The sequence below is a fragment of the Rhinoderma darwinii genome, chromosome 5, assembly GCF_050947455.1.
Source record: "Rhinoderma darwinii isolate aRhiDar2 chromosome 5, aRhiDar2.hap1, whole genome shotgun sequence".
Taxonomy (NCBI): Eukaryota; Metazoa; Chordata; class Amphibia; order Anura; family Rhinodermatidae; genus Rhinoderma; species Rhinoderma darwinii.
In genome coordinates, this window is record NC_134691.1 from 206,042,767 (window position 1) to 206,057,597 (window position 14,831).

The 14,831-nt window shown below is 41.5% G+C and overlaps 1 protein-coding gene across 1 annotated transcript in view; it reads left to right on the plus strand.

Annotated features, from left to right (window-relative positions):
- STX17 (syntaxin 17) overlaps positions 1-13,345 on the plus strand; it is a 149,128-nt gene extending 135,783 nt beyond the window's left edge. The window contains exons 7-8 of the mRNA XM_075826887.1: positions 4,476-4,562; positions 12,693-13,345. Coding sequence (XP_075683002.1) covers positions 4,476-4,562; positions 12,693-12,920 — 315 coding nt within the window. The 3' untranslated portion in view covers positions 12,921-13,345. The remainder of the gene's footprint in view (positions 1-4,475; positions 4,563-12,692) is intronic.
- Positions 13,346-14,831: the final 1,486 nt, after the last annotated feature.

Consider the following 14,831-nt stretch of genomic DNA (forward strand, 5'->3'; position numbering starts at 1 on the left):
TGAGTATTTATTATATTAGGCACTATTGAGGCTGTGTGGGGGTAGCTATGGGTGCATTATACAGTGTGGGGCCGCTGTGGAGCATTATACAGTGTGGGGGCAGCTATGGGGGTCTTTATACTGTATGGAGGGCAGCTATGGGGGTACTATATTGTGTGGGGCAGTTATGTAAGGCATACTGAGCTATAGGGGGCATTGTACTGTGTTGAGGCCAGCTATAAACGGGGCATTACACTGTGTGGGGGCAGCTATGGGGGCATTACACTGTGTGGGGGCAGCTATGGGGCATTATACTGTGTGGAGGGCAGTTATGGGGGCACTATACTGTGTGGAGGGCAGTTATGGGGGCATTATACTGTGTGGAGGGCAGTTATGCGGGGCATTATACTGTGTGGAGGGCAGTTATGCGGGGCATTATACTGTGTGGAGGGCAGTTATGCGGGGCATTATACTGTGTGGAGGGCAGTTATGCGGGGCATTATACTGTGTGGAGGGGAGTTATGGGGGCAATATGCTGTGGGGGGCAGCTTTAGGGGAATTATACTGTGTGGGGGCAGCTATGGCGGCATTATAATGTGTGGGGGCAGTTGTGGGTCATTATACGGTGTGGTGAGCACTGTGGGGCAATTTACTGTGTGGGGGCAGTGTCAGAGGGTATTATATAAACAGCAGTCGGGAGGTGGCATGCAAAAAGACGTGTGGCCTAAATAATTGCTCATTAATAGTAATCGAGGTTACATGTTTAATTAATCCTGATTTTGATTTAAGTGTAATGGAATCACTAGTTGAGCAATTTCCAGAGTGCACGTTTATGGATTTGCCCTGTAAGCGATTCCCCAAAGGCAGCTGGAGACTGTCTGGATTAAGCGTACAAATAATCCACTACCTCAAATCTGTCACTACTCTGATCAGCAGAGTCTAAGTCCCTGTTCACACAGAGTTTTTTTTTACACACTTTTTGATTTCAATGGGAGGCGGAGGCGCTTTTTTCTTGCGAGCAGTAAAACCGGCTCGCGGGAAAAAGAAGCGACATGCTCTATCTTCGGGCGTTTATGTCTCGGACCTCCCATTGATAATGGGAGGTAGAGAAAGCGTTTTCCGCTGCGTTTTTGCCCGCGGCGCCCAATGGCCGTGGGTGAAAAACGCTGCAAAAAACTTGGCAAACTGCGTGCAGGCAGATCAAAATCTGCCTCAAAATTCCAGACGGAATTTTAAGGCAGAATTTTCAGCCTGCAAAAAACTCAGTGTGAACATACAGTTAGGCTACTCTATGTTCTTCACCAGAGCCCACCGCAAGGCAGGTTGGATTTGACTGTATAGAACCCAGGTTGCATTAACAGAATACGGTGTTGGACAGGAGGTGCAATGCAGGCTATACCAGAACTGAAAACTGGACAAGCCAGAGGGGAAATCAGCGAACAGAGTTCACAAGCAGGAGAGACTAAGTCCAAATCACAAAACAGAAGATGCCAGGAGTTGCACAGGTCAAAACCAGCCGAGAGCAGAATTTCCAAATCCGTGAGCAAAAGGGTTAATCCAAAGACAAAGCCGAGGTCCAGTTCCAAGAATCCAGTCAGGTAATACAGGGTATAATCAGGAGCTAGATCCGATACTTGCGTACACCAAGAAATTCACAAGTACAAACGAAGGAACTGACCAGACTTAAAGAGGCTCTGTCACCAGATTTTGCAACCCCTATCTGCTATTGCAGCAGATAGGCGCTGCAATGTAGATTACAGTAACGTTTTTATTTTTAAAAAACGAGCATTTTTGGCCAAGTTATGACCATTTTCGTATTTATGCAAATGAGGCTTGCAAAAGTACAACTGGGCATGTTGAAAAGTAAAAGTACAACTGGGCGTGTATTATGTGCGTACATCGGGGCGTGTTTACTACTTTTACTAGCTGGGCGTTCTGACGAGAAGTATCATCCACTTCTCTTCAGAACGCCCAGCTTCTGGCAGTGCAGACACAGCGTGTTCTCGAGAGATCACGCTGTGTCGTCACTCACAGGTCCTGCATCGTGTCGGACGAGCGAGGACACATCGTCACCAGAGGCTACAGATGATTCTGCAGCAGCATCAGCGTTTGCAGGTAAGTCGATGTAGCTACTTACCTACAAATGCTGATGCTGCTGCAGAATCAACTGTAGCCTCTGGTGCCGACACGATGCAGGACCTGTGAGTGACGTCACAGATCTGCACTGCCAGAAGCTGGGCGTTCTGAAGAGAAGTGGATGATACTTCTCATCAGAACGCCCAGCTAGTAAAAGAAGTAAACACGCCCAGATGTAACACACATAATACACGCCCAGTTGGACTTTTACTTTAAACACGCCCAGTTGTACTTTTGCAAGCCTCATTTGCATAAATACGAAAATGGTCATAACTTGGCCAAAAATGCTCGTTTTTTAAAAATAAAAACGTTACTGTAATCTACATTGCAGCGCCTATCTGCTGCAATAGCAGATAGGGGTTGCAAAATCTGGTGACAGAGCCTCTTTAAATACTCCACCCTAGAATTTGATGGGATGCAAACAGAGAAATGAGATTGGCTCTGCAACTCAAACCGAAACCGCCCAGAAGCTAGGCTAGTAGCCATGACAACCTTAAAGAAACAGACGTTTCCTAACATTAGGTCTAGTACTGCTTAGTAAATGTGGACCTAAATTTGATCATTGTTGTAAATTGCAAAATAACTGCTGTGACACCCATGATGATAACAAAAGCCAGATCCTAAGGAAAAGGCCACACGGTGCGTCGTTGACGCGGTTTTGTTGCGTTTGAAAACCGCATGTCTGTCCATAACGAAGATTTCACCATTGACTTCTATTGAAAAATGACTTGCTGCAGTTTAAAAACGCTACATAAACGCACCGTAACTGCACCGTGTGGCCTTACCCTAAAACTGTTTACGCTTATTTAACATTAACCTCTTACTGACATTTGACAAAAATGTAAATCATAGAGGGATTATGGAGAGGGCTCACGGGCCTAGCCTGCTTCATATGCCACAGGTGTCAGCTGTGTATTACACCTCGCATTAACCACTAAGATGCTGCGGTCAATAGTGAGATAGAGGAGGGGGGCCCTTTGTCACCCCATCGGCCCCCGCAACGCAATCGAGAGGTGCCGATGTCTGCCATCTTGGTCAGAAGCAGGGCTCATAGGAGGATGCTGAAAGCACAATACACTGCAATACAGAAGTAATGTACCAGTTAGGGTATGTGTACACACAGAAACAAAAACTTCTGAAAATACGGAGTTGTTTTCAAGAGAAAACTGCTCCTGATTTTCAGAAGTTTTTTTAAGCCACTCACGATTTTCGCTGCGTTTTTTACAGCCGTTTTCAGAGCTGTTTTTCTATAGCTTCTATGAAAAACGGCTGAAGAAGTAACATGCACTTCTTTTTCATAAACGTTTTTTTTACGCGCCCGTTTTTCAGCTTGCGAGTTTTCGGCCGTTTACGGCCTGGAAAACAGACGATAATAAGCCGTGTGAACATACCCTAACAATCGCTTGTTCAAATGCCCTAATGGGACAAATAATAGTTAAGGTTTTTAGTAATAGACCAAAAAATCCAAAGTGAAAAAATGTAAAAAAATAAACATAATTGGTATTGACGCATGCGTAAAAGTCCCAACTATTACAATATAACATTATTTAACCCTTAACCTGCAGGGTGAATGTAAATTTACCTCCCCAAAAAAATTATCAAGTCGTATGTACACCAAAATTACACCAATAAAAAACTACAGCTCGCCCTGCAAAAACAAAGCCCTCACACATCTCCATCAACAGAAAATCAAAAGTATTAGGAGTCTCAGAATATGGCGGCACAAAACACGTTTTTTTTTCCAATCGTTTTTATTTGCGAAAAGCATTAAAACATAAAAAACTATATAAATTTGGTATCGCCGTATTCGTATTGACCCACAGAATAAACGTAAGATAATTTTTACTGCTCAATGTACGCCGTAGAAATAAAATATTTATTTTGAAAGTTTACTGGAACATTATGTAGTGCATTAAATGCTGTTATTAAAAATTACAACTCGTCCTTTAAAAAAATAAATCCAAAAAACTGTTATACGGCTACGTCGTCGGGGGAAAAAAATAGGTTCCGGTTTTGGAATGTGGGGAGGAAAAAAATAAAAATGTCTGTAGCGGCAAGTGGTTAATAATTGCCTAGTTTGTGTTTGTGTCATAGACCAATCATAGCTGTAAATGTAGTTTACTCTAATTCTTGAAGCGAAAAGTGGAAGGAAGACGGATGACAAATAGTTAAATCTTTAAGTTGAATTTCTTTCCCCTTCGAGCACTGTTTATCAGGTGCTATTAGTGAACTGCCATTAACCGCTGTGCGGCTACAGATGGAAGCTGCTGCAGGGCCCCAGATTACAAAAATGAAATAGCGTGTATTGGCTTTCTACTGCTTCTCAGCAGGAATCTCACTCATAATTCCTTTGCATCCAGACTCAGCAGGAGAAGATTGACAGCATTGAAGACCATGTCAACACTGCTGCTGTGAATGTTGAAGAGGGAACCAAGAACCTGGGGAAGGTAGGGATATGCTCCTGCTGTTGAATCAATGCTACTGTGCCTAGCAGCAATCTTCTGTATTAACCCAATTGATCTGCCGTCCTTAATGCTGAGGGAAACAGCAATTAAGGAAATAAGAAAGAAATGACACATGGGTACGAAGGAGGGAGCGGTGAAGAGGAAATCAATCTCTACTGTGATATGCCATCACATTCATTCTTTAAGCACTAAGAAATAGACATCCTGTATTTTGCCTGTAGTTCATTTCAGTACTTTTTCAAAGTCAACATTTTAAGGTTGAGAATATAGTTGTTGATTTTTTTTCTAGTTCTAATATTTATTTGATGTTTGCACAGACTAAATACAACAGATCAAAAATTCTGATGCGTTTTACTTGGTGGCAGTGATCTCCAGAATATGGCTTTGTATCTATGGCAGAACCATAGCTCCCAGTATTTGACTGTCAGGGCATGCTGGAGGTTGTAGTTTTGCCAGAGAGAGCCAATGGTTGGAGACCAATGCCATGTAGCATAAGCCGACAGTAAACAGGCAAGCAGTTACTTTCACTCTATTATCTTTGTTGAAATACCATTGGTGCAGTTTCAGAGTGATCTGAAAAAGTCTATGCTCCCACTGACTGCAAATTTGTCACACTTTTAGGCCTCGTGCACACGACCGTAGCCATGTGCACGGCCGTGATTTTCGGGTCGGCCGGGGGCGGAGTGTCACCTGCGAGCCTCCCGCAAATCGCGGGCCGTGCACATGGCCGCGGCCATTATTTACTATGAGACTGGGCACCACGGTCGTGTGCATGGCCCCATAGGAATGAATGGGGCAGCAATTCTCCTGTGGATTTTCGTGGGAATTGCGGCAGCAAAAGCACGTTCGTGTGCATGCGGCCTTAATGTTTTCTGACCTAAAAAAAATTATTTATATTAGTGGAGGGGAACCTGAATAAACAGTTTGAGATCAATACCGCATATATTTAAGGAAAAAAGGGGTCCAGCACCCACATGTTATCACTGTGTGAAAGTCAGTGTCCCCTAAACTTGTTCATTGGTAGTACCACCTTAGGCTGAAATAATTGCAACCAAACACTGCCTATATTTTGTTATCTGTTTTTTCAGAATACTATTGATTAATTAAAACATCATATTTTTTTTTAAACCAAACGATAGCATTTCATTCTACATGTCAGATCTGGTCACAGAAATGTTTCATCTAGGCCAATACAACGCATGGTTGCTTCTCAGCCATTCACATCATTGTGTTGCTGCATAAATCCGTCACAGACAACCAGGCATTATCAAATTGATGTTAATAAGTAAATTTTTGACTCTTCTTTCCAAAGAGCATTATCCAAATAGCTTTGGGAACATCCAGATATTTTCTGTTTTTGTAAATGTGAGACTATTGATATGCAGTGGCATATGCCTTGTTACACTTGTGCGGAATCTATTTTTGCCCAGCTTCTTTCTTATTGATTGGTTTTCAACATTGCTCTTATCTGAATATAAAAGTTTGCAGTTCTTTGGATGTTTTTCTTGGAAGCTTTATAACATCCATTACCACTGCTCCAAGTAGGGATGGGCGATGCGGCCTAAAAATACAATGTTGATTTTATTAATTTATTTTTTGTAAGCTTATGGGCAATTTTGAATTTTTTATCTCTATTTTCTTGTTTTTTGCTAAAAGAAACTATATGTATAGCATCGTATACACCATGGAATGTCTGGTGTGTACTATGCTATACATGGTGCATTGCAAGTATACTATGTATATATATGGTGTAGTGCATATATGAGCAGCCTGAGAACAGTGAGACCTGAGGTAAAATACACATAAAAGGCCCCATTCACATAGCTTTTTTCCTACTATCCGGAAAGCTCCAGACGTACACACTAAACATTTTCATAGGGTAACGTTAGTCTGATAGAGGCCAAAAAAAGTGTCCTTTTGGCCTCTGTCGGGCTGGTATATTGAAAAAAAATGTATGGAATAGTATAATAGACTGTGCTGTTCTAAACAATGGGATACAGTAAAAAAAAAGAATACTGTGCAGTATACTTTTTTTCACATGGGAGCCCAATGGGTGATGGTCACAAACATACGTTTAACACTACTATAACGTACAACAATGCCCCCATTCATTGATAGGGAGTTTTAGACATTATATGTGGCATTTTTTAAAACTAGTGCAAGACAAAAGGGACGTAGTAACCAATAGTCACAAATCAGTATACATTTATATATATATACCACACAGGTACAGTTTATACCTATATATATATAGTACAAACTATATGGGTATATACTTTACCTGTGTGGATTATATATTGTGGTATACTGTACTCGTGTGTATTATGAATGCACACGAGCAAGGGGATACCTCAAGTTCGGTGTTATTGGGGTCCTGCGTGCTCCTGTTGTCGCCCCTCTATTTTATGTTTGTCTATGTGGGTTAGGTATTTTTCTCCGTCAGGCAGGCCAAAGCATGGTAGACTGGTAAAGGAGTCGGAGGAGCATTCTAGTTTCCATGGTCATGGCGCTCGTGGGCCGTATGAGCGCTGCTTCCCCTTCATTTCTACTTGATCGCTGTGAATCGTCGACACACTTGTAGTGGCGGTTCACAGTATTACAGCCTTTTCCCATTCAAGTGAATGGGAGAAGGCTGTTATATTGTGAACCGCCGCTGTGTGTTGACTATTCACAGTGAGCAAGTAGACATGAAGGGGAAGCAGTGCTCGTATGAGCAATGTGACCCCTTCAAAACATCTGATCGGCAGGGGTGCTGAATCCGACAAATCACATATACAGATGTAGCCGTCTTTATTTGAACTTTTAAGGCATTAAATACACAGTGGCAAGATCCTATATCTTGACTTTTTCAATGACTTTCCAATGGCTTTTGTTGTGTGATATCACGTTGCATCAAGTTATCAGAGTCAAGATAAAGATGGCCACATCCGTAGATGGGACTGGAAATTTTTTGGGACTGGAAAACCCCTTAAGATCTGAATTGCCTTCTTTTTAAGGGAACACAGATCTGAAAAACATGAATGTGAACAAGCTCATACTCTCAAATTGTAACCTGCTTGATTTAGTGGCTTCTGCTGCTGTAATAACCATTTCCTTCAAAAATAGAAATAAACCATTCTACACCATTCTACAATAACAAGAAGAAGAAGAAGAAGAAGAAAAAAAAATGTCTTGGAATGGATTGCTCTCTTTCCTTTTTTTTTTGTTGGTATTGACAAAAGTTCAATCATTTCTGATGACAAGTAGACCTGTAAGCAAGCACTAAACCACTTCTTGACAGTTGCCAACTGGATACCAGAAGATTTCTGCTCCCAGCCTCTGGATCAAGAGGGCCATAGAAACTGAAGGCAATAAAAATATAGGGAAAATGTTTTTAAACTGGATATTCAATATAATGAAACTGCTGTGGGCTGCAACAGCTATAAGCAGTTTGAAGATAATACACTAACTGTTATTAATCAGTTTTCCATAGGCCCATGACAGTGTCGGTGACCGAGAGACAGCCTCCTACCGGACAGTAAACTTCAAAGACTGCTTTAAAAGGGGTAACACTCCCAACCACCTCAGTCTGTAGAAAGATTCATGGACCTATTAAAGAGTTTTTGTTGGAAATGGAATAAAACTAGGGATAACGGAAAAAGCGAGAGACTACAAGCAAGCTAAATACCTAGCGGTAGTCCTACTGGTAAAGGGGGTTTTACAGTGGGTGATTATAGTGCAGACAAAAGCGTTCATATGTCTCGTTGATCGGCGCTCTCTGCACCGTCCGATTGTCGGCCGGCGTAAAAGGCCCTTAAAGGACATGTGTTGCCAGCAAAACATGTTTTTTTTTTTTTAGTTAAACAGTTAGTGTGTAGGTGATTAAACATTATTCTAATTTTTTTTTTTTTTTTCACGAGTCAGGAAATATTATAAATTGGATTCAATTTATAATATTTCCCAGCACTGGTCACTAGATGGAGCCATTCCCAAAATTGCAGCATTGCATGTGGTAAAGCAACCACATTGCTTTATGCTGCAAAATTGGGTAAAAATCCCTCGCTCTAGTGAGCTCTCAGAATCCCCCCCTCCTTTATCCTGGCTAGTGCCGGGAGAAACGAGGGGTTTGAACGGTCTAACCTCCTACACTGTGTGTCGCCATTTTTTGAGCTAACACACAGTGTAGAAGGTTAACATACAGTAGTAAACACACTGAAACACGAACATACATAGAAATAACTTACCTGCTCCAGTCGCCGCCGCTCCCTCCGGTCCATCCGTTCCGTCTGCTGCCGCTGCTCCATGTGCACAAGTCCGGAAGCCGCGACCGGAAGTAGTAATCTTACTGTCCGGCCGCGACTTCCGGTCCACAGGAAAATGGCGCCGGACGGCGCGCATTTCAAATTTAACTGTGTGGGAGCGGCGCATGCGCCGTTCCCACACAGCGGCGTACACGATAGTGGATGGAACGGGCCCCGTTCGCAGTCCCTATGGGACTGGAGCTGCCGTATTCCATGTCTGTATGTGTCGTTAATCGACACATACAGAAATGGAAAAAAAAATGGCAGCCCCCCATAGGGAAGAAAAAGTGTAAAAATAAAAAAAAGTAACACACAAATGAATCCAAACGTTTTTAATAAAGCACTAACATCTTTAACATATTAAAAAAAAACATTTTGGTGACACTGTTCCTTTAACTGTCGATCCTTTTTGGGCCCTGAAATTGTACAAACCGTTGAGAGAAACGCCTCCACTCCCTAGTGAGTTCAATATACTTGATCGGAGACCTCCCTTCATCCAACCTATGGATTTTTTTCCTCCGTATTCTTCCTAGGGGATTAGGACAAAGAGGAAAGAACAATCCTCTGTAAGTGATAGAGTCTTGATTAGACCAGATCCAGCTAAGTAGTATTACACGTCTATCTTCCAATATGTTAGTATATGGGGGTGGCAGAATTGGCAGTCATCCTTCCCCCTCACCATCCAGATGAAATTGTGATTAAAAAAAGCTCTTTTGTAAGACAAAAACTTAAGAGGGATACTATCCAGAGGCTTAAACGAAGGCTCTAAGCGCCTAGATAACACCATATTTAAGTACCGAAAATCTTCCAGATAAGGAACAAATAATTATGTCTTTCTCCTTTTTTCGTGCCATAATTTCTGGCACTACAAAGAGAAGAGCTTGGTACTGGATGTGCTAGACTGAATGATCGGTTTGTACTGCAACTCCAGGAAATCTCTGTAAAGTGGGATGAATTGGGACTTGGTAATACTTTAGGTATATTTGATGACTATTGACTCCATCACACAGTCCATAAATAGATTATAAATAGCCAATTTTCTAGACTCCAACTGTAATCTTTGCTAAGTCAGATGTTTATTTCTCTTAGATTTAGTATGGTACGATATGTACCGTTGTATTTTACTTACTCAGACAAGGGTAGAGTAAAAACCCCTCCACCTTTCTACCTCTGGAACCTGAACTAGGAGCCCTTTGTCTATCAGAACCAATATATATTTTAAGAGAGCAAGCTGTCTTACAAAATCTGACCTAAGATCAGTCGTCCTGATTCATCTTGGTGGGGGGGATTAACATTAGTCGGTAGGCTACTTTTATGATATCTTAGACGCACGAGCTTGCATAGACGCCTTCCCAGGCCTGAAAGAAAAAATAAAGATGTCCTCCCACCTGAGGCCTGGTGTCATTTGTTGATTTTTTAATTTATTTTTTTTATTGCATCGGTTTGCAAATTAAACCGGAGACCCTTCAGTTTTTGTACTTTCTAAAATCTCTATTCTCCTCCTTTCTTTGCTTTGGACAAAAAGAACGTTTAGATTTAAAAAAAAACTTGCAATGGGGAAGCATTTCTTTCTGTCAGATGCCTTCTCCAAAATCTCATCTAGAGCTGTACTAAACAGAAACTCACCGGGAATAGTACCCAATTTAGCGTTGGAACCTGCCTCATCATTCCAACGTTTGAGAAATAAGGTTGGATTATGCTGCTCTTTGATCGTAACTATCCACTAAGGCATCCGCAATAAAATCTGCTGCTTTAATTATGATTGGTATGGAATCCAAAAGCTGTTCTCTGGGGTCTTGTTCTGAATATGAAACTCTAGATTTTTAATGCAGATATATATATATATATATATATATATTTATATTTATTTAATGCTGCTATAACTGGTTTAAGATGTTGAAGCCTACCAGTTCTTTTTTAGTTAGATTTCTTCTTTTCTGTCCGTTTTGTTTTTTTTAATGACATGACCCCATGTCCACAATGAGTAGAGCAGCTTTTTTGGAACTCTTGACCGCTGGCTCATCGAATTTTGTTGCTCCATGCAAATATGGAACATCTTCATTAAAAGGAAGTTTCCTTTCAACTGACCTTGGCATGTAAAATTTCCTATCCGTTTTTTTTTTCTTTCTTAACAAGGGCTTTAATAATTTTATGTATGGGGCATATTTTAGATTTTCTATGTCTTAGACCTTCAAACATCTGGTCCCCAATGGACCTTGTTTCTTTAGCTATCTCCAGGTATATAGTGGTCCTATCAGCTCTAAGCAAAAGCGTGTCTTCACTCTGAAAGCAAGGTTGACCCGATCGTTCCTTCCACGAGGAAGAGTGAGTCCACAGATATTTCACCTACTTTATTAGCAGCCGAAGCACTACTAATAGAAACGTCAGAGTGAACTTTTCTCTGAGGTTCTTTGGGCTGCCCCTTATAAGTACTAAGAAAGTTTTTCTTAAATTCCCCCATAGAACTCCTTGCTTCAGACTTTACAATCTCTTTTAATTTTTTGAATTAAGGAAGGTGACTCCTCAGAAATGACTTTGTCTAAACACTACTAACATAAAAATTTTAAATAGGAACCCGGTAGCTTTTTCTTACAAATGCCACATTTACATTCCTAAAACAAACACAAAAAGGAGTTTCAGCACAGGATCTAAGATAAGATTCCCCCTTTCACTAAAAAGGGAAGGATAAGAGTGGGGGAAACCACTTTTACTTCTCCAGAGACAACCGGTTTACCGTCATGGCATGGTTGCAGGTGAGATAGGATCAGAACTGAAGCCTCTCACTGAAGGTTCAGGAAGCCGCTCCAAGTAAGTGCTAGCTGGAGTCCCTCCTTTGAATGTGCATCATGCCTCATGCGCTTCATTTGGTGTCGCTTTCTGCGACGCTGTTATCGCAACATTCGCGTAGACTCTTCAGTTCTGGCGATGACGTCCCTCAAGATAGCACTGCGTCCTGTGCCCAGCAACCCAGAACTTTTATTCCCATATGGATCACAGTTGAGGGGCAGAGGCTCTGCAGCTCCAGATAGTTATCCAAGTGGAACCACATGTTCCTCAAAATGTCATATAGACAGGAAACAGGATGTGAGGAGGTTGGAGGTGTTACCCCTTTTAAAACGATCTTGGAGGTTTTCTGTTTTATGTCTGGAAGGAGGCGGTCTCTCTCTCAGTGCTGGATGAAAAGGAAATATAATACACTTTGCTACATTTTTAGTCTAGGAAAGATTTCACATGAATGTACCCTCGTACTGTGTCAAGGCTCACTTTTATTTTATTTGCAAATGGCAATGTTACTAAATTTCACCCAGATTTCTTAACCTTTTCATGGACATCTTGGTATTAGCCATAATCAAGTGAGAATGTGTAAATAACTGTGTTTCCATACCAGGCATAGCAGAATGTACTCAAGCACAGCTGTACTAGCATAATAGTGAAGGGGCTGCGGCGTCAGCTGATCGGTGGGGGTACCATGGGTCAGACAAACACTAATCACACGCTAATCCTTAACATTGGCATTAATGTAGAGTCCTAGAAAATGCTTTTCATATCTAGAAACCTTTCTGTACTAAAGACTCTTCCTTTTTTGTTCTAAACAGACTTCAATTTAGAATATAGTAAATAATGAATAATAAGGTTAGCCTATATGGTATAATATAGCAGTAAATTAAAGATGTGTGATATCATCCCAGCTGTTACAATGTGATATCATTTCAAAGCTTGGCATCATAAATCCACGTGAAGTAGTTATTGTATTCCTTCTTTCTTTTACATTTATTAGTACTTTTATAGTGAATTTAGGATTTGCACTAACATTTTATTTTTATTTTACAAGGCATTGGAATATAAGATGTCACTGCTTCCTGCAGCTGGTGCGCTTATTGGTGGAATAGTTGGGGGACCTGTTGGCCTTTTTGCAGGATTTAAAGTGGCTGGCATTGCAACTGCAATTGGTGGTGGACTTCTAGGATTCACAGGAGGAAAAGTTTTACAAAGAAAAAATGAAAATGTGGAAAGAGAGCAGATATCCAGTATAGAATACCATGCACAGAAAGAAAATTAATACACATGAAGCATTCATATATTTTAATATAAATTCTTGTGAGGCCTCATGCACACATCCTTGTCCTTTTATATGGCCACAATTCACAGATTACACACGGATGACTTCTGCGTGCAGTCCGTTTTTTTAATGGACCATTGAATAGAACAGACAAGACAGGGACAGGACCTGCTCTGTGTTTTGCAGATCAGGCACATGGATCTGCAACAAAACGGATATGTGCATGGCCCCATAGAAATGAATGGGTCAGTGTGCTATCCGTTAAGAAAACGGATAGCACGCTGTAGAAAATAACTGATGTGTGCATGAGCCCTAAGAGGTTTAACGAGAGCAATTGTAAATGAGCCTGGTTTTGTGTATCTTTGTGACGAATGTACGGTAATAATATTTGACTTTTTAATTTGAAAATAAAATTTGAAGACATATGTTCAACATTATTCATAGTAAGACGTAAAGCTATATGTTTTATCTACATACATAAAATTCCTTTAGTCTAACATCAGTATGACCTCTCCTATATCATGTTAATAAACATTAAAGGTTATCAGACAGACAAGTATATACAAAATTACTTTTAAAAGTACAGGTTCGAGAGGGTCATGATCTGGACATGATGGCGACGGCTGAGCTCTGCTGCAATGCAAAGTTCCACAATTCTAAAGAAAATAAAATGGACACAAGGGAACAGAAAGGTAAAGACGGCAGCAAAAAAACAAACCGCATTAAGGTGTGAATCCAGATAAAACGTACTATAAAGTACATGTCCTCATCTTGGGCAGGTGCAGATTGCAGATAGTAAGTAAGATAAGGTCGTAGGTCCTGCTAAGTGTAGTATGAAATTAAGGTACAGACAAGTAAGCTGCTTCATATAAAGCAGGGGTCTCAAACTCGGCCGGGTAAGTGGGCCACATCTAGAAAAAATGGGAAGTTGACGGGCCGCATTACTTTCAAATTTGATACAATACAAAATTATTGTTAATCAATTAGTTATTTGATCCACTATAACACTATAATAATAATAATACTACATTACTATAATAATACCGCTAGGTTTAAAATTTGAGATATTTCTCCACGTGCTTATTCAACAATCCAGTTTTCCAGTTTAAGTGTCGCTAAATGCAGTCTGGCCGCTCAGTTGGCAGTGTTTGGCAAACACACATATCAAGATTAGGCAGCCCCTTTTTAGATAGTGCCACAGAGCCCTCTCTAGATAATGCCACAATGCCATCTGTAGATGCTGCCACGCAGTCCTCTTTAGATGCTGCCACGCAGTCCTCTTTAGATGCTGCCACAGTGCCCTCTGTAGATGCTGCCACAGTGCCCTCTGTAGATGCTGCCACAGTGCCCTCTGTAGATGCTGCCACAATGAACTCCGTAGATGCTGCCACAGTGCCCTCCGTAGATGCTGCCACAGTGAACTCCGTAGATGCTGCCACAGTGCCTTCCGCAGATGCTACTAAAGTGCCCTCTGCAGATAATGCCACACACACCCCAAGTAGATAGCTCCATTGGGGCTCCCTCTAAGAGTGGAATCCCCAGCCAGAGCATTGCCGACGGGGATTCCTCTACTGTTGGAGCCTCTGACATCACTGTCCATACACAGTGACATCAGGGGATCCTCCTGGACCTGAATGTGATATCAGGGGCAACCCCAGAAGTGGAGTCCCAGAGAAGAGCACTAGTATAGGCTCTGCGCAGGAACTCTGGGGAAGCCATTAACATCAGTGTCCATATATGGACAGTGATGTCAGGGGCTTGCCTAGAGCTGGAGTCCCAGAGCAGAGCCGCTTCTAGCACTCTGACTGGGATTCCAGCTCTGCTCCTGACATCACTGTCCATATATGGACATGGATGTCAGGGGCAACCCCAGAGCTGGAGTCCCGGGCAGAGCGCTAGTAGGCTCTTCCT